General features: G+C 44.2%; 1 protein-coding gene across 5 annotated transcripts in view; it reads right to left on the bottom strand.

Moving 5' to 3' along the window:
* The window catches only part of SUSD1 (sushi domain containing 1), a 226011-nt gene that overhangs the window by 69892 nt on the left and 129144 nt on the right, over nt 1-26975 (bottom strand). Inside the window, exon 17 of one of the 5 annotated variants that reach the window (XM_087869477.1) lies at nt 1187-2569. The exons of the other annotated variants lie outside the window; for them this stretch is intronic. Coding sequence (XP_087725603.1) covers nt 2535-2569 — 35 coding nt within the window. The 3' untranslated portion in view covers nt 1187-2534. Of the gene's footprint in view, nt 1-1186; nt 2570-26975 lie in introns of those variants that run through there. 5 annotated transcript variants of the gene reach the window in all.

The raw sequence follows: 26975 nt of genomic DNA, 5'->3' as shown, positions 1-26975 counted from the left end.
TATGTTGGGGCAAATTATATTTTCCAAAGATGGCTATACCAATATATACCCCAACCCACATACTCTGGTTATTAAAAAAAGTACAAATAACTAGTTTCATTCAAAAGATACTGATTGCATCGTGACCCAAAATTCAGACCTCAGCACTTGACTTAAAGTCATGTTATATCCTATCCTGCATTCGTGTAATGCTAAAAGCCCAGGACGTAGAATTAAATTTCCTGGGTTTGAGTCTTCATTTATCACTAATTGTATGACCTTGGAGGAGGGACTTAACCTTTCCATGCCTCTGTTTCTTCATCTGTAAAATGGGAATAATAACTTCCTAACTCATAGAGTTGTCACTACTAATACACATAAATAACTGAGAATATATCATACGCTTATACGCGCTAGCTGATATTATTATTCTGGGTGTTCTTGTTCTATAAGAGGCTGATAAGAAGGAAGGAAAGGAAGAAATAGAGAAATATTGTCATCCAAGTACCAAGCTTACTTCTTTTATTCAGGTTAATAAATGAAAGCGAGGACTTGTCTGTTGACTCTACTGCTGGCTGCCCTGCTGGGCATTTCTTGGGCAACCATGTCCTAATATGCTGTGGCAGGACTGGGGCGCGGCTGACGTGACCCACATACTTTCTGGAAGCTGAGGTCTGGGCGTAGATGTGTGTGTGGGGGGGGGGGAAGGTGGAGACATAAGGGCCCCGAGAGGCAAGCTAACCTTAACAAGAGAAAGGACCAAATTCAGGATATTGGTTGCCCCAGGAACTAAGTACTTGTTTTCTCATTTCTCAGAATTCTGGGCCCCACCTGCCCTCAGTCTTGACACCGGGCAGAGGGAGGGAAAGAGTGGGGCAAGCCTGTAGGGTGACTTGTGCTGAGACCCAAGCTGAGGCTTCCGGGCAGAAACTGCACTTTGGAAGAGAGGAGGGAAAAGGCAGAATGTGCTTTAGAGCTCCGCCACCTTCCTGCTCGTCAGTGAGGGAGAGATGGGGGCCTGCTTCCCCGTCTCCAGCTGAATCGTATTCTTCATGACTTCCCAGATTTACCCTGCTTACCTCACTCCCTCCGCTCTGAGCACCACAACTGATGGAGACTGTCCCATGGTCAAATGTTTAGTCTGGGTTTTCTGCTAAAATTAAAACAGTTGGGGGTGGGATGGGGGGCAAAGGGGTGCAGGGAAGAGAAGAAAGATAATTTCTTGAATGCCTACTAAAAGTCAGGACAAGAGCTGAGTCCTTTTCCATGAGCTCACATAGCCCTCAAAATGACTCTGAGGGGTGCCTGCGTGGCTCAGTTGGTTAAGCGTTGGGCTCTTGATCTCGGCTCAGGTCTTGATCTTGGGGTTCTGAGTTCAAGCCCTGTGTCAAGCTCCACACTGGGCGTGGAGCCTACTTTAAAAAAGAAACAAAACGAAAAAACTCTGAGTTCAATATTTCTATTTATTTTCAGGTAAAATGGAAACTGAAGTTTGGCGTCAGGACTGGAATTTGAATCCAGTGCTGGTTTCAAGGTTTGTGATCTTCTGAGTAAGCCAGAAAAAAAAGAGGGGGAAATAGGACAGTCGATGCCAAAGCAGGACTTGAGATTCACAATAACAGGATACGCTGAGCACAGCAGAGTTCTCTGGTTATCAAACTCGTCAGTCACCTGCTCTCATCCTGCCTGTTTACAAGTCAGGAAATGAAGTGCGGATGGCAAGTGTGAGGAGAAACTTGACAAGCAAGCCAACTCTAGAGCTTTCACTCAGCAGTACGGCTCTGTCTCATTTTGTTATCAGCAGGATAGATAAACTGTCAAGGTTCTAGAAGGTTGCAAGATGAGTGTGTTGGCCACGTCTCCCAAAGCCACGCCAGACTGCAGGCCCAATAAAAGAAATCACAGATGTTGGCTCAGCAATGGTCAGCAGAACCCCTGGGGCACCAGCAGCCCCTCCCCCAGCCAGTCCCTCCCTTTCTGATTCATGGGCTCACACAGCCTCACAGACACAGTAGGACTCAGCGGACTTCACAGGCAGACATACTTGGTTCAAACCCTGGCTCCACTGGGTCCCCTCACAGGGTTGTTGTGAGACCTGCACTAAGACAACATCTGAAGAAAAACCACCTCACAGTAGTGCTCACTCACGTCACTGGCCAAAGGTAATTCTAGACTCTCCGAATGGTTACAGCGTCCGGCCAGCTCCAAGCCTTTAATATTGCAAGTCAGCTTCCTTCCCCAGCCTCAGCTCAGGCTACCAGAATGCTCCACCAACACATCCAACCTGACTCCATCATAGTCACAGAAAAATAGATTTGAAGGGGGAGAAAACGTATCATTTAGTTTTCGACTTGCATTCTCCCATCACAACACATACCTGTCATGTATCGTTCACTAATATAGTTTAGAAATCCTCTGGTTATCTTTCAGAATAGCACGTTCAGTACACTATCTGAGGGGACTGTGTGGTTTTCAGTCGTTCCGGTGGCAAGAGTCATTTCCACTTTACGGCTCCTTCTCTGCTGCTCACAGCTGCCCCCGTGCCCATCGGTGGGCTACGTGGCTTGGCTCCGTAGCCGTGGTTCCTCTTCTGCAGAAAACCCAGGCATGTTTTTTATACCATGAGCAACACATAGTACCTCTATAGTGTTGTGCAACCTCCACCAATCTAGACTTGCAGAATATTTTTGTCACCCCAAAAGGAAACCGCAAACCCATTAAGCAGCCACTCCTCCCTCTCTCCTCCCCCCACAGGCTGGCAGTCACCAATCTACTTTCCATCTCTATGGATTTGCCTATTCTGGATATTTCATATAGATGGAATCATATAGATAGTGTATCTCTAAGAGCTAAGGCTAACCTATCAGATTGAGGGGTCCTGGCCTGGGAGGCGTGCAGGCCAATCAGGGATCCCCAGGCTCACCAACTGCACTGCCATCCAGCCCACCTTGACTGACCCAAGCAATGACTTTCTCAGATGAGGAAAGATATTTGACTGGGCTGCTTTTTCAGCGATTCTATGGGTTGAAACCCCATCTTCCCTTTTCTCCAGGCTTATCCTGACCCAACCTGGTCTTGCACATAAAAACCAACACTGTGGAGGGGCCATTCTGCTACAAGGACTGAGCTCTCCGATGCAATTTTTCTTTTAAAGATTTCATTTATTTATTTGAGAGAGCACGCACATGAGAGAGAGAGAGAGTACATGGGAGAGAGCACTGGGGTGGGGACAGAGGGAGAAGTAGACTCCCCACTGAGCGGGGGGGCCAACACGGGGCTCAATCCCGCTCCCAGGACCCCAGGATCACGACCTGAGCTGAAAGCAAACGCTTAACCCACTGAGCCACCCAGGCGCCCCTCTCTCTTTTTTTTTTTTTTTTTAAGATTTTATTTATTTATTCGACAGAGATAGAGACAGCCAGTGAGAGAGGGAACACAAGCAGGGGGAGTGGGAGAGGAAGAAGCAGGCTCATAGCGGAGGAGCCTGATGTGGGGCTCGATCCCGGAACGCCGGGATCACGCCCTGAGCCGAAGGCAGACGCTTAACGACTGTGCCACCCAGGCGCCCCCCAGGCGCCCCTCTCTGATGCTATTTGAAGCCAAAGAAGTAGAGGCAACCTCTTGAGGAATGAGTGTTGGCTGGGAAGAGGGTCTAGGACAGAGCTCTAATGAACTCCAACAGAAGACACTGGTTAGCAGAGTCACTGACAAGGAGGCTAAGAAAAAGTGATCAGAGACATAAGAGAAAAACCCAGGATTGTGAGATGTCACAGAGGCCAGTGGAAGCAGGTTTCAAGAAAAGGAGAGGAGTCAACAGAGCTCAAAGAAGCTGAGTGTGAATAGGCAAGCTTCAGGAGAGCAGCTCCAGGGGAGGCCAGATTGCTGTTGGTTGCAAGTGGAATGGAGGTGAGGGGGTGCAGACATGAGGGTACTCAGTGTCAAGACGTCTGGTTACCAAGGAGAGAAGAGAAAGTGGGTTGCTTCTAAAAAGGGGCATGGGGTCTTAGGAGGGTTGCTTTGGGGTTTTGTGTTGGGGCATGGAAGGAAAGAGCATGTTTTCATGCTGATGGGGAGTCTTCCATAAAGGAGAGATTTGGCATGCAGGAGAGGGACGACCGCATATCATGGTCCCTGAGAAGGCAGAGGACGGAGCCAGACCAGAGTTTTCCTGAGGACGGATCTGCTGCAGCCATGAGCGTCTAGGAGGAAGACCACCAGGCACACAGTCTGTCAAACACATCTGGAAGCTGGGAGACCCCTGGCAGTGACGGTGTGGGCACAGAAAATGGCGGGTGGAGGGCTCCTCCCTGAACTGGTCCGTCCTCACATTCAAATGACTTCCCATAAGTGGTCTCAGACAAGGAACTGGGGCAGAGCCAGCCTGGCTCCGTCAACACGGCTCCCTCAGGGACTCCCTCACAGCCGTCCTACAGGCAGACAAAGCCTCTGTCTGGGAGTCTTGCATTGTGCAAAGGGATAGTAATGAGTGGAAAAAGGTGGATTAGAGCAAGAGCCAGAAAACAGGATTCCGGACTCCCCACGTCTGATTCCCACCCCTTTTGACAGAGGCAACGCCCCTCCAACGGAGCAGGCATGAGGAGGGGGCCAACTAAATGCACAAAGGAAATGATCAAAATAAGGGTGCAGAGCATGTTTCACAGGAAGAAGCTCAAACAATATCTTGGTTATTTAAAATAAATAAATCTGGAGGATTCTGAATCATTAATTATCCTGTCTCTGCAGGATGTACATCCTGAGATTTGTTTGTCCTCCCCGGGACAGCTGGCTCCATTTCCAACGAGATTACACAAAAGCCAGGGCCCGATAGGAGTGGAGAAGGAACTGTCACAGCTTCTGCAAAGACACATGATCAGCAGTGGCACTGGTGACCGGGCGGAGGGTAGGCAGCCCACCAGCCTGAAACACACCAGCCCTAGCACTCAGGGGGCTCTGCTCAGCCTCCTCGACTTTGGAGCCTCCGCAGGCCTCCACCTCTTGCATGATGGTCCCACCGATCGCATTCAGGCTCTCCCCTCCTCCCCTCCTGGGTGTTCCCAGCACGATGGTCACGTGATTACGATGTGCTTGTGAGGGTTTAGGTGGGGGTCAGGGAATGCTGCTGATTCTCAGCGTGAGTCACCACCCTCCAAGAAGGAGGAAATGTTGGTGTCGAATGCCTGTTTCCCAAGCCAGGGCCTCATCTCGCCCCCAGGGTGATCACGAAAGATCCGTATGTCAGGGATTTCACCTCCTGCGCTCCAGGCTACGAGTTGCACAGCAAAGGGTACTGAGATCACGGATTCCTAAGAAGCACTTTTACTGCACTATTTTATTTAATACTCACATCTCTGGAGGCACAGAGGGGATTACATTTCAGATGATGAAACCAAAGCCCAACGATGTTAATGACATGTCCGTGATTTTACAGGCTGGTGGACGAGTCAGAATTTGAACCCGGATCAAGCTGATTCTTGTCCAATCTAACTTAGCTGCCTGAGACTCAGTCCCAGTACTCAAGAAACGAACAAGGAATGTACACAAATTACCAGGATGTGAATGTGCATTAGAATCCAGGAGGGAGGGGCGCCTGGGTGGTGCAGATGGTTAAGCGTCTGCCTTTGGCTCAGGTCATGATCCCAGGGTCCGGGGATGGAGCCCGGCATCAGGCTCTCAGCTCAGTGGGGAGCCTGCTTCTCCCTCTCCCTCTCCCTCTGCCTCTCCCCTCCCCTTGTGCTCACTCGCCCTCTCTGTCTCAAATGAATAAATAAAATCTTAAAAAAAAAAAGAAAAAGAATCCACTAGGGATTGAGAGAATGGAGACCCCACATCTAAACTTTTTAATTTGGGAGATATGGTCCAACTGTCTGAGGAAAAACCGGTCAGGATATCTGGAAGCAAATCCGTTTCAAAAAATCTTGTTAGGCAAACTTAGAAGTTGAAGAAACAACGTGAGACTTCCAGGGGTGGAGGGGAGGGTGAACATTGAAGTTGGGACCTAATGGTAGGCTTGGGATATGCAGAGATAGAGAAGACCTATGGATGTTACTTCCAGAACAGGGTGGGGAAAACAAAAGCCATGATTGTCAAACAAAAGGCCTAGAAGCTGAAGCATGATAGGAATGAATTTGTAAACCCAACCTGAATTTGCAAGAAAGAGCACATTGCTCTATTTACTTTACATAAACTTAGGGTACGTATGACACTGAGCCCCTCCCCCTTTCCCTTCCACTTGCAGGATTTAATTTAATGTCAAAGGTTGAGAGGGTTCTCTTCTACCCCCACCCCCACCTCCCGCTGCCATCACCACTCCAAGACTTAATGATCGGGAGTTGGGATGGGAAGCCAAACATTCAGGAGGCATCTCTGGTCATGAAGGGCCAGCAATCTTTTTTCCGTAAGGACCAGAGAGTAAATATTTCAGGTTTTGCAGGCCAGATCGGTCTCTGTCACAACTACTCAACCGTGCCATTATTGCTTGAAAGCAGCCGCAGACAATAATAGGTAACCACTCTTAGCTAACAGGTCAACAAAAACAGATGGCGGGCCAGATTTGACCCAGGGTTTCCACCAAGATCCCCAAAGGCCAAACTTACATAGATCCTTGCAGTTGGGGGGCCCTTTGCCAGGGCTGAGAGCCCCAGTACCTGGAGCCCAGGTAGCCCGCGCTTTTCGAAAGTTTACATTGGGCCACACCGCTTTTATGAAAGACCTACATTAGTACCCGTTTTCTCCAAAAAGGGATTTTTTTCATTTCCTGAACAAAGACAACAAGCAAAAATAGCGTTCAGCGTTCGCGTTGCAGTGAGCCTTTATGGAGGCAGCGCGTGCTCTGAGCAGCAAGCGGCCCCCCCAAGCTCCTTCCCCGGGAACTACACTCAGCATCCCAGCATCAGGCCGCCAGAGCTCTGAGCTGCGTCCGTGAGCATCTGTGCTTGATCTCGATTTATTCTGTGCCTCCATTAGCAAGATGTGGCCTAAGGTATCAGAAAAGCCTGAGGGTTATTTTGGGGGTCTAGGATTGCTCAAAAATGTTTTCATATAAATTCCTGGTAATGCCTCTTCACTTTACCCCATTTTTCCTTCGGGAAGTTTTCACAGGAATGCTCTACTTTTGGATAGCGGGGGGTGGGGGGGGGGACCTGTACTTGCAAAACCTGCAAACATCTGTTCCTTCTCCTGGGCAAAAATCTTTGCTCTTTCACTACTAGAAACTCCACCCCTCAAAGCCACTCTCAGCTCCTTTCCCTGATATAACATGATCACATCCCTCAGAAGAAAGGGGGGAAATCAGGAAGGGAGATGGCCTGCCAACGACTTCTTCTAGAGGCCCCGCGGCAAGGCAGCACAAAGACTTGGCACCTGCTGGAAAGCTGAGTCATATACAAAGAAAACAAAGACAACCGCTTCATTCAATAAATTTTCCTGCCTAGTACCAGAACTTTCTAGCCCCAGAGCAAGTTCAGGCCTGACATTTCAAACTTACAAGTCTAGACTGACCCTTCGCACCTCAATGGGTCCTGGCATTCGGGTGTCCCCGGAAATCATCTGAAGGGAGGTCAGGGTTCTGGTGACAAAGAGGGGAAGTACATGATTCAGCCCTCCCTGGGATACCAGGCTCCAATGAAGGTGACTCACAGTCTTGGCTTGTAAGCAACTTTACTAATCACTTCGACAAACCACTGTTCCCTACCAGCTGCCACTCCAGGAAGACTCCCAGCATAGCTGTGGTATGAAGAACACCTACCAGCCAGTTTCCACTTTCCCCACAAAAGCCTGTTTTGCTTCTGCTTTGGGTGAATTGCTTAAGCTCTGTGGAATGTGAGCCATAATTCCCAGAATGGGAGAACCTATGCCATTTTAGTTGTGAACTTGTCTCTAATCCCCCAGCCTCAAAAGGCCTCATCCCTCCTGAATTCAAAGCACACACTCAACAGAGCCTGCTATTTCATGTCATCGTTGTACTGTTGGCCTATCTCAGGCCCCCGTAGTCATAGCACTGGCTTCAAGCATGGTTCCTGCGCCACCTGCTCCCCCGTTGGATGGCCAGGCTTACTGGAAGAGAATGTTCTCTACGCAAGGCAATTTGAGATAGGAAAAGTCATCCTCGGAGGGTAAGGATTGGGTGAACACTAGAGCCTGGGAAATGCAAAGGGCTTGTGCTGGGAAATTGCTCTTGTAAAGAGTCCATGGGAAGCAGGTGTCTTTTGCCCAGACTTATTCGCTCAAGTGGAAAACACGATTGTCATCCAGGTTGCTTTCTTGCTCCTTATCTTGCACCCATCAACCTTTGACAACAAGATCATTTTTTAAAGTTTATTTAAGTAATCTCTACACCCAGTGTAAGACTCGAATTCATGATCCCGAGATCAAGAGTCACATGTTCTGGGGCGCCTGGGTGGCACAGCGGTTAAGCGTCAGCCTTCGGCTCAGGGCGTGATCCCGGCGTTATGGGATCGAGCCCCACATCAGGCTCCTCTGCTGTGAGCCTGCTTCTTCCTCTCCCACTCCCCTTGCTTGTGTTCCCTCTCTCGCTGGCTGTCTCTATCTCTGTCGAATAAATAAATAAAATCTTTAAAAAAAAAAAAAAAAGAGTCACATGTTCTTTTGACTGAGCCAGCCAGGCACCCCAAAGACATCATTTTTTATGCCCACAAACATCATCCAGGAAAGACTCAACTGAGCCTTGTAAAATGGATGAATTAATGAAACTCACTCCCAGGAGTTTGGCCACATTTTGCCTAATTTTTCCCACAGCTTTAGAGAAAAAGTATTTTATAAAATAGCCCTCTCAGGGCACCTGGCTGGCTCAGTCGCTGGAGCATGTGACTCGATCTCGGGGTCGTGAGTTCAAGCCCCACGTTGGGTGTAGAGATGACTTAAAGATAAAAATCTTAAAAAAAAACAATAGTCCTCTTATTCCACAGAGCTGTACAAAGCCCCCTTGCTTAACTGACTTTTACTTCTTGACAAAATGATTCTTACGTTCAAAACAGCTGCCACACATCTGCTTTCAAGACAAGAAGAAAGGGAAAGGAGAGGCAACAGCCCCAATTGTACCCTTTATCAGCAAAATAAAAGCTTCCCCAGGAAGTCCCGTTGTAGACCTTACATCAGCCTAATTAACTAGAACTGTATCCTCTGTCCACCCAGGGCAACGAAGGAGGTTGCGAACCTGAGTGTTTGGCGTCTCTAGAGTCTAATGAAGAGAAGGAGGATCTAGAAACATAGAGGAGGGGTTAACCTGAAATTCTCCTACAAATAGCTACACAATTTTGAAAAACAAGAGCACTGAAGAGGAAATTGGCTCTGTTCTCTACTGATATACATTATAAAACCACAGGAATATAATCAGTGATACACCCAAGATCTGAACAGAGATTCATAGAAAAGAAGAACTAGCCCAGAAACAGATCATACATAGATAATATATATAACATATATATTATAGGATATATACACATTATACATATCTATATCTCTATATATTTAACCTGTATATATGTATATCACATATACTATATATATACATATACTATCTGTACACATATACTATCTATACACATATACTATATATATATATATATATATATATATATATATATAATGACTCAATATATGATTTTTTTTTAATTAAAAAATTTGCTGACCCTTGGGCTGGACGATGAAGTCCGTTTGCTCCTTGGGGAACTGCGACTCTGAATGAGCTGTGGCTCTTGTTGGAGGGAAGTTAACCCAAGAAGAGGGGAACCCACCATCTGTCATGCTGACAGGCCAACCCCTCCCCTCTTCGAGGCCAGTAAAGCATGAGCGGAGGATGCCCGCACGAGCATCCAGGTGATGTTAAAGGTGCCTTTTGAAGATCCTGGGGGCTGTGACTTCTATCTCTCCTGAAACGAGGTTCAGTTTTCCAAGAAAACTGAGTGGGAACTAGGAACTGCAGGGACTTCGTAGAGGCTACAGAGGGAAGTGGGAAGAAAGAAGTGTTCTTAAGGAAAAGAGGACTCTGTGTGAAAGACCTTTCTGGAGGTGGTAAGGACTTGCCCCTTATGTTACATAAGAAGAATGAGTCAACTGAAGAAAGTCTTGGTTTCTGTTCTGTGACAGTAAATTTACTCCTTATTCATAGATCTGTGATTATCCCCTTATGAGCCAGCATGTGTTTGGTCTGTGGGAAAAATTGTGAACAGAAAGTTCTAGAGAAGGAGAGGGCAACCACTGTTATGCTACTTTGTCGCGTCCTGGCAGAAATGATCCTGAGAGTTCATCAGTCCTCTTCATGGATGATGATGATGATAATGATGATGATAAAAATAATAACAGTAGCTGGCATTTCATGAGCATTTAGTACGTGCCAGGAGTATGGATTATATCATTTAATACTCAAAACCACCCTTTGGAATTCTGCTATTGCCATCCCCCTAGCTTTTTTCTTCCAGATGAGGGAACTAAATAAGTTAATCATCCAAGGCGACCCAACTAGTAAGTGATGAAGTCAGGATGCAAGCCTTGGTGGAGAGACCCCAGCGCTTGCACCCCTAACCCTTAGCTTCTCCCACCTTCTTTGGCAGAGCCCCTGATCTAACAGACTGACTGCTGGCAGAGAGAGACCTGACACCAACAGCAGGAGAGATGGTCCTCCCTGGAATGAGAGAGCATGAAGTTAAATATCTGAATTTCCTGACTCCTTCCAGCTCATAGGTTAATAAGAAACACCTGCATTAGATGACATGCTACTCTATATGGAACACCCAAAAGAATCCACTCCCAAACTATTAGAAGTTATAGAGCCATTCAGTAATGTGGCGGGATACAAAATCAATGCTCAGAAATCAGTTGCATTTCTATACACAAATAATGAGACTGAAGAAAGAGAAATTAGGGAATCCATCCCATTTACAATAGCACCAAAAACCATACGTTACCTTGGAATTAACTTAACCAGAGACGTAAAGGACCTATATTCTAGAAACTATAAATCACTCTTGAAAGACATTGAGGAAGACACAAAAAGATGGAAAAATATTCCATGCTCATGGATCGGAAGACTTAACATAGTTAAAATGTCCATGCTACCCAGAGCAATCTACACTTTCAATGCTATCCCGATCAAAACACCGATGACATTTTTCAAAGAACTGGAACAAATAGTCCTTAAATTTGTATGGAAACAGAAAAGGCCCCGAATCTTCAAGGAACTATTGAAAAGGAAAAACAAAGCTGGGGGCATCACAATGCCAGATTTCGAGCTGTACTACAAAGCTGTGATCACAAAGACAGCATGGTACTGGCACAAAAACAGACACATAGACCAATGGAACAGAACAGAGAACCCAGAAATGGACCCTCGGCTCTTTGAGCAACTAATCTTTGATAAAGCAGGAAAAAACATCCAGTGGAAAAAAGACAGTCTCTTCAATAAATGGTGCTGGGAAAATTGGATAGCTACATGCAAAAGAATGAAACTTGACCACTCTCTCACACCATACACAAAGATATACTCCAAATGGATGAAAGACCTCGATGTGAGACAGGAATCCATCAAAATCCTAGAGGAGAACATAGGCAGCAACCTCTATGACATCGGCCAAAGCAACCTTTTTCATGACACATCTCCAAAGGCAAGAGAAACAAAAGATAAAATTAACTTGTGGGACTTCATCGAGATAAAAAGCTTCTGCACAGCCAAGGAAACAGTCAAAAAAACTAAGAGGCAGCCCACGGAATGGGAGAATATATTTGCAAATGACACTACAGATAAAAGACTGATATCCAAGATCTACAAAGAACTTCTCAAACTCAATATGCGAGAAACAAATAAACAAATCATAAAATGGGCAGAAGATATGAACAGACACTTTTCCAATGATGACATACAAATGGCTAACAGACACATGAAAAAATGTTCAAAATCATTAGCCATCAGGGAAATTCAAATCAAAACCACACTAAGATACCACCTTACGCCAGTTAGAATGGCAAAAATTGACACGGCAAGAAACAACAATTGCTGGAGAGGATGTGGAGAAAGGGGGTCCCTCCTACATTGTTGATGGGAATGCAAGTTGGTACAGCCACTCTGGAAAACAGTGTGGAGGTCCCTTAAAAAGTTAAAAATTGAGCTACCCTATGACCCAGCCATTGCACTACTGGGTATTTACCCCAAAGATACAGACGTAGTGAAGAGAAGGGCTATGTGCACCCCAATGTTCATAGCAGCATTGTCCACAATAGCTAAATCGTGGAAGGAACCGAGATGCCCTTCAACAGATGACTGGATTAAGAAGTTGTGGTCCATATATACAATGGAATATTACTCAGCTATCAGAAAGAACGAGTTCTCAACATTATCTGCAACATGGACGGCACTGGAGGAGATAATGCTAAGTGAAATAAGTCAAGCAGAGAAAGACAATTATAATATGATTTCTCTCATCTATGGAACATAAGAACTAGGAAGATCGGTAGGGGAAGAAAGGGATAAAGAAAGGGGGGGTAAACAGAAGGGCAATCTCCCATGAAGCATGAGAGACTATGGACTCTGAGAAACAAACTGAGGGCTTCAGAGGGGAGGGGGTGGGGGAATGGGATAGACTGGTGATGGGTAGTAAGGAGGGCACGTATTGCATGGTGCACTGGGTATTATACGCAACTAATGAATCATCGAACTTTACATCAGAAACCAGGGATGTACTGTATGGTGACTAACATAATATAATAAAAAAACATTAAAAAAAAAAAAGAAACACCTGCAGTGTATAAAAATGAGGACACCGCTACATACCAGATGCGCCCAGAATTGCAGCGTTTCAAGTGCTCTGTCAAGAACAGGAGGAATCAGATGTTTTCTGAATTCCTTATATTCCATAAGAAAAGCAAATCCCCCTCCTTAAATCCCATCATGGACAAATAGGGAATTACAGCTTCAGGAATGCGTTTAGAAATCTTAGAGAACACCGTAAGTAGAACTACAATGTGATCAGTGACATCCTAAACCTTGAAAAACATAAAAATGACAGAGAATAAAAAATGGACCAAGAAATATGATGCAAATACGAGTTAAACGGAAGTAGAGACTGTCATTATTCTAGATAAAGTAGAACTCAAGAAAAAAGAACTAAAATGAAAAAGGCACATCATTTATGACTGAAATATAACAGCCATTATCTTTTATGTATCAACACGGAAAAGTGCAAACTGCTGAACACTAAGGAAAAGATGATAAAAATAGAAGAAAAATAAGAGAGTGTAAAATACGTCTATCATTACGTGACAAATCAAACCTGCACTAAAGGTAAGAGAAGCAAGGAAAAGAGGAACTGAATAATAAGTAATAAGATGAGGATCGAGTCGGAAGGGTATTTGTAAGATCTGTCTCTGGGCCCAGTCCCCCAATTCTAAGGGACAGACCCCACGCCTCCCTTCTCTTACATATAAGAGTAGCAAAGGCGCAGCAAAGATCTTTGTATGCATATACTTACATATCAGTGTCCCTATTTCCTGGAGGTGGATTACCAAATGTGAGATTTCAAGGCCAAATACAAATACGTGTTGCCTCGTACTGGATATATCTGAATTTCATTCCTAAAGACCGCAGTGGTTCATTATTCCTACCGCCTCATCAATGCTTTACGTTCTGCCAATGTCTATGGACAATGGTATCTCCTAATTGCCTTAATTTGTATTACACTGTCTTCCCTATTCATTGGGCATTTGCATTTCCTTTTCTATAAATTGTCTAGTTATGTCCTTCCCCACTTAAAATTTGACTTGGTTTTATCCTATCAATCTGTAGGAGCTCTTTGTGTATTAGAACATTAAGTCTCTATTACATGTATTACTAGCTGGGAGTCTTCTGACTTTTTGTGGTGTTTTTCAAGATACAAAAAAATATTTTAATGTAGCCAACGCTATCTATGTTTCCTTTATGAAATCTGGGTTTTCTGATCTGTTTAAGAATTCTCCCCTTGGGGCTCCTGGGTGGCTCAGTCGTTGAGCGTCTGCCTTCGGCTCAGGGCGTGATTCCAGCATTCTGGGATCAAGCCCCACATCAGGCTCCTCTGCTGGGAGCCTGCTTCTTCCTCTCCCACTCCCCCTGCTTGTGCTCCCTCTCTCGCTGGCTCTCTCTCTCTCTGTCAAATAAATAAATAAAATCTTAAAAAAAAAAAAAGAATTCTCCCCTTATCCCAGTGTATGTATATATTCTCCTAAATTTTCTTTTTTTCACATTTAAAACTTTAACCCATCTGAGATATACTTTTTGTATGTGATGCGTGGGGAGGAGATCCAACCTGATTTTCCTCATGATTCACAGCCCGGCCACTAATGAAATAGACGGATTCTTTCCCACTTAATCTGGTGTCCAGCTTTGTCCTATATTAACTACTCACATGTACCCAAGGTTATTTCTGGACTCAATTATGTTTCTCTGATCTATGTATAGATTTTTGTGTCAAGTTCATAGTGTTTTTATCACCATCGCTTCATAGAACTTTAAGAGGTGTTAAGTAGGGGAACCTGGGGGGCTCAGTCAGTTGAGCGTCTGACTCTTGGTTTCGGCTCAGGTCATGAACTCAGGGTTGTAGGATTGAGCCCCTTGTCCGGCTCCATGTTCACCATGGAGTCTGCTTGAGATTCTCTCCCTCCCTCCTTCTTTCCCCCTCACCCTGCTCTTGGGTGCACATGTGCTCTCTCTCAAAACAAATAATAAAAATAAAATTTAGAAGGTGTTAAGTAACTACAGGTCAAGCAAAATGAAGAGTGAGAAGCTCCCAGGTTTGGATTTGAGTCCCCAAACCTTGATCACGTTTGTGAGTACAGTTTCCATGGAGATACGGAGATGGATGCTAGATTTAGCGATGTTTGGGAAAGAGTAGAAAGTATAGGTTGTTGTGCTCTTGAAGAATTCAGCAGTGAGAGGATGTAAGAAGGTGGTACGGTGGATGGAAGGAGAAGCAAAAAAAAAGGGGGGGGATGTTTTAAAGCCCAGGGAAGATTTGCATGTTTGTGACCCAGAAGGAAGGTGTCAGTGGAAGGGGATACACATCTACCAAAGAGTTATAAACATCCATAAACTTCTTCCCAGAAGAACTAAAATACTGTGATTATCATAAATGGTGTGACTTAGTTTCAGGCTCTGTATCATATGTATTGCCATTAAGGTTTCCTGTACTCTCCATTCAACATTAAACACCATATTAAAAAACACAGATGGAAAAAAAAACACAACAACAATTGAAGGAGATAAAGAGGTACAAATTCCCGTTACAGAATAAGTAATGGGGGTGAAAAGTACAGGATGGGGAATACAGTCAACAACATTGTAATAACTCTGTCTGGTGACAGACGGAAACTATGCTTAGTGTGGTGAGTAGTAATGCATATAAACGTCGATCTCTATGCTGTACACCTGAAACTAATGTAATATTGCATGTCAGCTACACTTCAATTATAAATAAGTAGATAAATAAATAGATAACAAATATCTGCATTCTCCCTATTGGTAAAAACGGATGAAGTTCATTTTTTCTCTGTAAAATACAATTCTGAGGATAGACAATGGGGGAGGAGGCCAATGGAAGGTACTGGATTCTGAGGCATAACTAAGGTAGCAGCAATGGTTTTACCTAGTATTTTCCTGTTCCCTTTTCTTCTGCTCCAAACAAGAGACCAACTAAGTGTACGCTCCTGCCCTCAGGGACGTGCACAGTAGAGTAAGCTGAGGAGTTTTAAAAATAAATAAATAAATACATCAATTAATTTAAAAAAAAAAAAGGCAATGCCCAGGTGGTACTGTAGGCCAATTAAATCAGTCACGTGAGAACTGAGCATGAGTATTTTATTTTAAAGATTTTATTTTTTTATCAGAGAGAGGGTGCACAAGAGAGAGAGCACAAGAGTGAGTGGGCAGGGCAGAGGGAGAGGCAGAAGCAGACTCCCCGCTGAGCAGGGAGCCTGAAGGGGGGACTCAATCCCAGGACCCCGGGATCATGACCTGAGCGGAAGGGAGATGCTTCACTGACTGAGCCACCCAGGTGCCCCTGAGCACGAGTATTTTTTAAAGCTTCCCAGATGATTTCAGTGTAGAGCAAAGATTGTGAACTGCTGACCTGGAGTTTCTGAGTCAGCCAACAACGCAATGCTGTTTTCTGAAACTGGCACATGTGAGCCTTGGCAAGATCCGGTGTGAAAAAATATTAGAGACAGATGACCGACACTCCTTCATGTGACAGGGCATATTCTCTGCCTGCCTCTCTACTTAGGATGTCCTCCAAGGAGAATTCGAGGTAGCGATACCTTGAATTGAGGTGCTTTCCAGGGTATTTCTAACATGGGCAAGACTCAGAAAGGCACAACAGTGTTTGCACAATGGGGGTGTTTTGGTCACCATGCAGCGGGGAAAAAAAGGTTAAAATATCACAGGAAATGAAAGAGAAGCTACTCCTGAGATGAAGCTGAATGTGAGAATTTAATTACTAAGAGCGAGAAAAGAGTTGTTCACTTGGGAGTTTCCTAGGAGGTGAACTCGTTTCTTTTGTCAACTCTCCACTGGTTGGAATGCTGTTTAAACCAACGGCCAAGAGGAATTTAAAAATTAACTGTACGACAAACTGTTTTGACATACAAACACCTAGAACAAACACATATTCACACCCACTCTAAGGTCAAAGTTTGCAAAACTAAAAATATATTTACAGGGAAACAAAATGAATCGTATTGAAATTTGGAAAACAGAACACGAGGGTGTCACCCTGATATCTGAGAAACAAAAAGAAGTATTTGCTAGTGTTTGATTTTTATTCCTAGGGGTTGTCTTTTTGTGATCCCTTAACTAGGGAACAGGAAGTTGAGTTTATCATCCAGAAACTCATCTCAGAATGAGACAAATGTCTGCACTTATGTAACTCTGTATTCAAAGTAATTCCCTAGCTCAAGATTGAGAGTACAAAGCACTGGGTTGGAATCCCGGCTCTGCTAGGTACTCGTAGGTGACCTTGGATAATGATTTAACCAGTCTAAATCTCAGTTTTGTCATCTTTAAAAGAGGGATGATGATGATGATGATGATGATGATGATGATGATGATGATGAAGAGGAGGAGGAGGAGGAGGAAAAGGAGGAGGAGGAGGAAGAGGAGGAGGAGGAGGAGGAAGACACCTACATAAGGTGTTTACGAAGGCTTAGCTCCATGCCCAGCACTCGGAAAGCATTCGATTGATCATAATCATTCTTCTAAGTCATATTCTATTTATAAACTAAGAAATTTAGAAGTGTCCCTCTCATTTTCTGATATGTAAAGATTATACAGAAATAGCTGAAATGTTCTGGCCTGAATAAAGGACACATGGTTTCATTTAGAGATGCACTAGTCTGAATCTCAATTCTTGATTCTGATCCCTCAGCTGGGACCACTCTCTTTTTGAAGTAGTGCTCCTGTGTCTTAGCTACCCTAGTGCCCTCTCTCCAGTGAAAAACTAAAAATACACTGAGTAAACAGTACAAGCTACTGGTTTATTTTTAAACTTTCTAAGATTCCCTTGGAAACGTAACCATCTCCCATCAGCATTATCAGCTCACTCTGAAGAATACAACCAGATAGAATGCCATGTGGAACAAATTGAGAATCCCATGACCTAACACCAGTCTCTAGCTCACAACTCAATGCAGGATTGCAGGTCTCAAGTGAAGGAAATTCCAAAGGTTCCCACCAGTATGAGTTCTGGAGGTATGGACAAGCTTCTGGAAGAATAAGAAACACTCCCCCATAGAGCCCATTGGTCCACCACTGATTGCTAAGGTACGTGGTGTTGCAAGAGAGACTGCCCTGCCAAGCACACCATTTCTTCATTGTTTCCTCTCCCACTGGGGCAATGTCTAGAGGCAAAGCCTACTTCCCAATCACAGAGAACACCGAATAATCCTGTCTGACATAACTGGAAAACTAGATGGGAAGAGATTCCTGGGTTACTTAAAATGTTCTAGGTTAGAGAAAGAAGGAATTCTTGCCAACTAACAAATACCACTATAATTCTGTTTTAAACAGATAATGTACAAGAGAAAACTAGAGATATCAAACTGATTTGTAAAAGGTTCTAGGGGCTCCTGGGTGATGCAGTTGGTTAAGAGTCCAATTCTTGGTTTTGGCTCAGGTCGTGATCTTGGGATTGTGGGATCGAGCCCCACGTGGGGCTCTGAGCTCAGTGCAGAGTCTGCTTCAGATTCTATCTCCCTCTCCCTCTGCCCCTCCTGCTTGTGCTCTCTCACTCTCTCTCTCTAAAATGGATAAATAAATCATTTAAATTAAAAAAAATAAAAGGTTCTAAATAAAGTATTAGCAAATAGAATCTAGGAGTAAATTTAAATAGCAATACACCATGACTGTGAGTGTGTATTCCAATAACGCAAAGGTAGCTAAATATTAGAAAATCTATATTAATATTGACCAAAGGGGTGGAAATCTTATGATCTTATGGTAGATAGTAACAATTCTTAACATTTATGTCCACTCCCGATAAGTGCTCTTTGTGAAATGGGATTTGGTGAATGACTTCCTTAACATCAAGACATATCTTAAACCAAAAGCCAATATCATCCTTGGATGATTGGAATATCTATCACATAAAAGCAATGTCATAATGTCTATGACATTAGGTGACTAAGTGAAAAGGCATACCTGTGAATAAATATTCAGTATGGTTGTAAAAACATAAGTTCTTCCAAAATAATCTAGAAAATCATCTCATTTCTGGTCAAAATCCCAACATGATATTTGTGGGAGGGAGCATTTTAAAAAGTATCCCAACTGCATAGTAAAAGGTGATAATCCAAACCCACGATTGGGAAAAGATAATCACATAAATAATTGTGCTATTGTCACTGTGATGACGAGTAGGAGAGATAAACACAGGTTTGGTGTAAAATGTTTTAAATAAAATGTGGGCTCTTGTTTCATTCATTACTCAAAGGAAATTCCAATACAACAAATACTTTAAAGTAAAAACTAAAATTACGTAAGACCTAGAAGAAAGACTGCACAAGTACTTCTCTAATCTTGGGTGGAGGGTCTTTCTGAGCACATCATGAAAAACAGCCATCACAAACAAAAGACTGATAACCTTGACTGCGAACAGTGAGAACTTCCCAATGACAAAAACAAACAAAAGCCTATAAATAAAGCTGAAAGACAAAGGACAAATGTGGGGAAATAGGCGTAATACGGATAACAGACAATCTGCTGCTACTCTAATATAAAGAGTTGGGCACTTAAGAATAAATCATTCCTCCCAGTAAAATAAAGAACCAGTAGTTTCCTCAAAAGAAAGAAAACGAAAATAGTAGTTTGAAAAGATACATGCAGCCGTATGTTTAGAGCAGCATTATTTACAATAGTCAAGATATGGAGGTAACCCAAGTGTCCATCCAGAGATGAACGGATAAAGAAGATGTGGGATATTTACATAATGGAATTTTACACGGCCATAAAAAAGAAAGATATCTTGCCATTTGCAATGACATGGATGGAGCTCAAGTGTATTATTCTAAGGGAAATCAGGCAGTCGGAGAAAGACAAATACCATATGATTTCACTCTATGTGGAATTTAAGAAACAAAACGAACAAAGAAAAAGGACAAACAACAAAAAAATATAGTGTCTACAGCGATAAAATTTTTTCTCCTGACTCTACTGACCTCTGTAGAAGGGAAGAGGTATGACCAGTGGCAGTTCCTACCACTCACTCCTACCAGGATTCTCCGAGCACCCTTCATACACACACACACACACACACACACACACACACACACACACACACACACACACCCCTTGGGCAGTTTATTGAGGAATCACACCTGCGTCCCTGTAGCATGTGGCTTCCTAGTGTACTGCTCAGCTGTTTCTAAGCTTAATGTTCTTTCTGAATCAGAATACTGCCCACGAATGGGGTTGTGGAGGGGACGGTTCTCTTCAAAGTGGAATCAGCACATAGAGAAGCATGGCTGCCTATTTCCTGGCTCAAGTCTTGGGAAGGGCTTTCTTCCCTTTGCACAAGGGTTCTGCGTTTGTGAAACAAAGCCAGACTGTGCGATGAGCTGATTCCGCCACTAGGTTGCCTGTCTCCATCTTTGATGGCACTAGGAAATCCCCTGCCTTCCCCAATTCTGTCAGTCTTCATGGGTGCTTTAGCAAGAGGTTCTAATCACGAGTGACTGCACTGGAAGTCACCGTGAACCATAAACTGTCACATAATGACTTGTCTACTCGGGGTGACAAAAATTCCACAGAATATATATAATCATAGAACATGGTCCCTTTGTCTATAGACGCTGTGGAGGCCAACATTGACCAGCGCGGTGGCTGCTCCACGTACCGCTGGAGTATCTCCTCAGGGACTCTCATCAGAGCCTGCAGCGCATTGTTCTGGTGTTCAGAGCCCACAAATGAAATCCTTTTTAGACTGTATTCGATTTTTGGAAACAGGTAAAAGCCATTTGCCACATTCTCCATGGAATGTGCAACTGGTAAGTTTTAAAGATATGTATCTTAGATGCATATAGGATGCTTTCATCATATACAGAAGCACACGGAGAGAAAACTATAAGGCAGCAACACTAATTGATGCTCGTTATAGGTAATTAACACATTCGGAAGGCAATTCCCAAAGGGGACTTCTAAAGACTTTTTTTAAACACTAATAGCATCACAAGTGGATAATCTAATTTGTTTTTGGGGAAACCATGAATACCTGGTTTGGTTTTGGGGGAAAAGTCATATGAGAGTCACAATTTGTCTAGCTGATGTTCTCTTCTTTCTTAATGTTATTTTGAAAGGTTTAATAAGCAAACCTTCCTTTCCTCGACCTACTCCCTGCACCCTCCAATACCAGCCAACTAGTGCACCATCGTCTCCTTCATTTTTTCTTTCATAACATCTGCCTTACATTGGACCTTCCTCACTACTTTCTCCATTATGATCTTTAACATCTCTTATTGAAATTTCATGCCTTTGTTCACATTTTTATACCCCTGCCCCCATTACTGGAATTTCCCCCCTAGTCTTCTCTGCCTAACAAAACCCTCCTAATCCTCCCAGGTCCAGCCCCCAGTCCACCTAAGTAGTGGACTTGTTGGCCTCCTGCTTTGCACCCTGTCATTCTGCTTGTCACTCTGAACCATTGCGTAGTGTAGGAACTCCATCCCGGGTGGCATTCAGTCAGATATCTGCTGGGTGTTGTGAAATAAAGGTTGGACTGATTTCTCAATCACAGGGGAAATTCAGGGTCAAAATGAAAGGGGAAAAAAATCAGTTTGTTTCAGTTTGGCTAATGTCCAATTTGCTCAGAATGAATGATAAACTAACAACAGACGGGACTGAATTTTACGCTTCCAGTCTCATTCCTTTGAAACTGTATGGGGAAGTTTCCCAGGCACACTCCATATGGGGGACACACCAAGTTCCTCCTTTGGGTTGAAGAAATAGGACTCAGAGAGATATGATCAATTGGAAGCCATCAATTAGAGAAGACTAGTAATAGGCAAAAAATAATAATAATATCTAGGAATAGAGAAATTGAAGACACACACCGTGTGAGCCAGGATGAAAATCACACCTCGCCTTTAGATAGTAAAATGTTGGTCAGCTGTCTGATGCTCACCTGGCTCCCAACTCCAGTGTTCTCAGGTTCTTCTTTGGTTGCTCCATTTTTGGTAGTGCAAGAAAAACTAAACTACAGGTATGACTTCCAGAGAAAAACATCAGCAGACTTGTTGTGAACTGTCTGATCATTTCTCCCCCTTGTAGGAGGAGCTTACAGTTTTTCTCACTGATGGATAAGACTTTCACATAGTAGGCCTCTTAACTCTTTTATTAACTATGCTTATTGCAAACAAGTTTTTCCCAAATGGTTAGACATTTATTCCCACCCTTTCCTAATAATCCATCCTTCCCCAGTACTTTGAAATGGCCACCAAAGCTTTATACTTAGCAGGGAGGACTGCCAATAATGCACGGCTCCAAATGCCACACAGGCTATAAAGGTGGGGTCAAGGGTGGACCCAGAGCGCTCCAACTGGACAATGACATTCAGGAAATAGCAGTTAAAAACCAACCAACCAACCAACCAAACAAACAAACAAACAAACAAAAACCTGTGGTGATTCAGCAGTTTATTCCTGGGAATAAATCACCATCACCATCATCACCATCATCACCATCATCATCATCACCATCATCATCATCATCACCATCATCACCACCATCATCACCATCATCACCATCATCACCATCATCATCATCACCATCATCACCACCATCATCACCATCATCACCATCATCACCATCATCATCATCACCATCATCATCATCATCATAATCACCATCATCATCACCATCATCACCATCATCATCACCATCATCATCACCATCATCACCATCATCATCATCACCATCATCATCATCACCATCATCACCATCATCATCATCACCGTCATCATCATCATCATCACCATCACCATCATCATCATCACCATCATCATCATCATCACCATCATCATCACCATCATCATCACCATCATCATCATCATCATCACCATCATCACCATCATCATCACCATCATCACCATCATCATCATCACCATCATCACCATCATCACCATCATCATCATCACCATCATCACCATCATCACCATCACCGTCATTATCTACACACCTTGGTCTTAGAGTATGTGGCCTAACTATTTGGAGCATTTCCAAAGTACGGTATAACTCAGACTAATTTAAGCTATGATTTTTTTTTACTGTGCATCAAACCCCATCCCTTTGTGTTACAATTCGGAGTGTGTTACAATTTGAAAAAAAAAAGTTTTCTTTCACTGTAAGTATTCACTATAAATCTTATAAAAATAGACGCAAACAACGCCAGTGACCTATCACCACCCTCAGAAGGCTATTCCTGAGGAGCCTCTCAGGATGGGAATTCACTGAGATCAGAGAATTTCGGAGCCTCCCTGTAGAAACGCTGGACAGTTGGGGATAGCTGGTCATCCTCTCCTTCAGACTCAAGTCTCAGGCTCTCATTTTACTCCGAAAATATCTGCTCAAAATAAGTTCTTTTTCCTGTTACTCAGTTCAAACACCTTATTTTACTTCTGGTTTATCAGCATGCAGCATGGTGGTTGACCAAGCAAGCAATTATGCAAAGCAGAAGTCCTACAGCAAAAAAAAAAAAAAAGGTCCATTTGGAAACTTTGTCAGAGTTTCCTAAAATGCAGGCAAACTGGCAGTGGCAGATGAGAGGTTCTATGAATCCTATGTTCTTGGGAAACTGGTGAAATCCCAGGGATTAAGGGCAATGACCTGGGAGACCAACTGACGAAAGCCACGTGGGGAATGAAGGGCCAGTTCGCAACCCACTTGCAGGCAGAGGCTGAGGACAATGAGCTGACCGGTCAACCTTAGAAAGCTAAGTGTGCAGTACGATCAATACAGACCACACACCAGGCCACCTTCCTAACGCTGTCCATCAACTTCCCAAGGCTGTCTGTCGACTCCCCAAGGCTGTTCAGTTTCGTGTGTCCTTCCAGGAAGGCAGACTGCCCGTTTCCCTCCAGAAGTGGGTCTCTTTCTTTGATCTCAGTTGTAAGCCTTGGCTTTCTATGCTTGGCTCTCACTGAGACTCACCTGCTCCCCCAGCTATATCTCCACTGTGGGTTCCAGCTCTATCTCCACTGTGGGTTCCAGCTCTGCATGGAACCGCAACCCCATCTGCGTGGCCTCTCCATGAGGCCTGCAGGGGCCAGCAGCAGCAGCCTGCAGGTACAGAGAGGAAGTCAGAGGCGTGGCTGCAGGAATGAGGGGAAAGGGAGGAAAGTGGCTGACACCAGAGGTGTGTTACAGCTGGAGGTGGAGATGTAGTCTTGTGAGAGCAGTCTGGTGGCTGGTCCTTTTGCCTTTGTGCAGTTCCTTCAGTCCCCATCTAATCCAGCAAATTGTTTCAGATGCACCAAACTCAGACTGATAGACCAGATGGCTGTGCATTAATTTTCCAAGAGAAATCCAGTAAGACTATTGATGAATGCAGATCACAGGCAGCCAAGTCGGACTCAGCTGCTTTGCAGTCTTGGTGGCAAGCTGGAGACAGGCTGGATTCTTGGAGCCTGACAGCCCCGTGTGCCATCTCCCTTATAGGGCTATGCGCAGTGTGGACAGTTACATTCTCTGGCCAGGACTGGGACATAGTCTTCCTTGCTCAGCTCAGGACATGCACAGCCCGGCTACTGCCCCTTCCTAGGCTCTGTGATAACAATTCCCCTGTCCTGGGCTCTGCCCTTTTTTAACCAGGAGGCAGCACAGTGGAGAGCCTCCCTGTGTCCCTGACCATCACCAGCATGGCACAGCCTGTGCAAACCACGAGGCCCTGGATTCATCTTGTGCTCATCTCTGTGAGATCCCAAGCCACAGCGATCAAGCCCAAAAATGCCAAGTTCCCTTAACTCTTGGAACTTAGGCCTCTTTCAGGTTCTTGGGTCCACTCCTCACCAGAAGTCATGTCCAGTGGCTGAGAGCTGTGATTGCTTTGCCCTCAGCCCCAGCCACTCTTTCCTGTACACACCTACTGCCAAGTCCATGGCTAGGGAGGGTCCTGGGGGCTGGGGATGACCTTTGTGCTCTCCAGCTCTGATCCCGGGAGCTCTCACCACCCTCTGGAAGCCTTGAGTCTGGTCAATGTTGTCTTACCCTGTCTAGCCCACCAAGACTCAGCATGGCCACCTCCAGGGATCATAGCTAACCCTCCAGGGCCACACACTACTCTCTCAAGATTGGCAGAGATAGACTTTTTCAGGCCATGTTCACAAACCCTGAATCCTGCTAACCCAAAGGCTAGGAGATAGGACGCATGACCATGGACCCAGAGAAATGGTGCCCTTTCCCTCCCCCAAATCTTTGTGCCTCACTCAAGTGAATGCATTCAGTCAAGGATGAGAAAGCAGTCAAGGGTGAGAAAGACCCAGCTGCCTTCTTAAAACCTCTGAGCCATTGGTCATTTCTACTCCTGGCAGCCCTGGCACCTCTCCCTAGAGAGAACAAAATTATACCCTAGGGTTTTGTTATAAAGTCAAAATAGCCCCATCAGAAGGACCCAGGAAATACTGTGGTGAAGTTTAAAGTTCATAATTGATTTTTTTTTCTTTAGCTTCTTATGGTAGGCAGAATTCTAAGATGGCCCACAATCCCTGCCCCCTACTGTTCACAGCCTATATAATCTTCCTCTTCTCTACCCCTGTACCCCTCCCCTTCCCTGCCCCATCTGCCAGGTGGTGAAAGGACTTTGCAGATGTAATTAAGGTTCCCAATTAGTTGATTTGTAGATAGTTAAAAGGAAGAGAGATTGTCCTGGGTGGGACTGACTTAGATGAAAGCCCTTTAAAAGAGGGACTATGTCCTCCCTGCAGTCATAGATTCTCCTTGCTGGCTTGATGACTTAGGCAGTTGTGTTCGGGAAGGCCACAAGGTAGACAACTGCAGTTGGCCCATAGGAACTGTAGGTGGCATCTAGGACCTGAGCCACCAGCCACCAGCCAGCAAAATGCTGGGACCCCCTGCCATACAACCACAAGGAAATGAACACTGCCAACAATCTAAACAAGGAAGAGAAATTTTCCTCAGTCGAACCTGCAGATGAAAATGCACCCTAGGGGCGCCTGGGTGGCACAGCGGTTAAGCGTCTGCCTTCGGCTCAGGACGTGATCCTAGCGTTATGGGATCGAGCCCCACATCAGGCTCTTCTGCTATGAGCCTGCTTCTTCCTCTCCCACTCCCCCTGCTTGTGTTCCCTCTCTCGCTGGCTGTCTCTATCTCTGTCGAATGAATAAATAAATTTAAAAAATCTTTAAAAAAAAAAAAAAAGAAAAGAAAAGAAAATGCACCCTAGCCAGTACCTTGACTGCAGACTTGTGATACCCTGAGCAGAGAACCCAACTAAATGACACCCGGATCCTGACCCATAGCAACTGGGCAGAATAAATATGGGCTGTGTGAAGCCACCACGTTTGTGGTCATTTGCTGCACAGCAAACAGAAAACTAATACATGGCTACAAGTATACATAGTCTTTGCTCTACTTCTCTGACAAACAGTTCACGTTCTAGTTTCTAGTTGTCCCCCAAAATCACATGACCAAAGGTTCACAAAAAAACTTTTAAGAAAAATCATTCAATCACTACTGTGGAACAAGGAAAAATACACTCAATAATAAAAAGCTTTGTGAAATTTTCAGAAGGCCAAATATATGTAAAGTTGAAGTTAACAGCCGGCAACAGAATTAAGGAGGAAAAGTTTTTGGTTAAAATAATACTTCGGTGGGGCACCTGGGTGGCTGGTCGGTTAAGCCCAATTCTTGATTTTGGCTCCAGTCATGATCTCGGGGTCATGAGATCAAGCCCCATATCGGGCTCTGTGCTCAGCAGGGAGTCTGCCTGAGGATTCTCTCTTCCTCTCCTTTTGCCCCTCCCCCTACACGTTCTGGCTAAAATAAATAAATAAATCTTAAAAAAACAAATAAAATAATACTTTGGTAACAGCAACAAAAGAACTTCGGTAAACCATTTGGGTCAAGTGGATGCTTATGACATGGATTAGCAAAAAAAAAAAAAAAAAGAAAGAAAAGGACAGAACTATATTGTTCTGTATTTCTGGAATTTAGGATGTTTGATAAAGAATGAAGATGGGAAGGGAAGAGAACTTTGAAGAACAGGGGTAACTAATATCCATTTGTAATTTGCATATCTAAAATATAATACTCTGTAGTGGGCAGAATAAGGGCCACCAAAGATGTCCACGTACCGGAAGCTGTGACTGTGTTCTCTCCCACATCAAAAGAAACATTATAGATGCGATTAAGAAATTTGAGGTAGGGAGATTATCCTGGATTTTCCAGGCAGGCTCAAGGTAATCACAAGGATCCTTGTAAGTGAAAGAGGGGGTGGGCAGCCAGTCAGAGTGAAGAG

Source organism: Ursus americanus, chromosome 18 (assembly GCF_024610735.1).
Source record: "Ursus americanus isolate L20-20 chromosome 18, mUrsAme1.1.p, whole genome shotgun sequence".
Lineage (NCBI taxonomy): Eukaryota > Metazoa > Chordata > Mammalia > Carnivora > Ursidae > Ursus > Ursus americanus.
The sequence above is the reverse complement of the archived record's forward strand: the minus strand, read 5'-3'. Positions and strand labels throughout refer to the sequence as shown.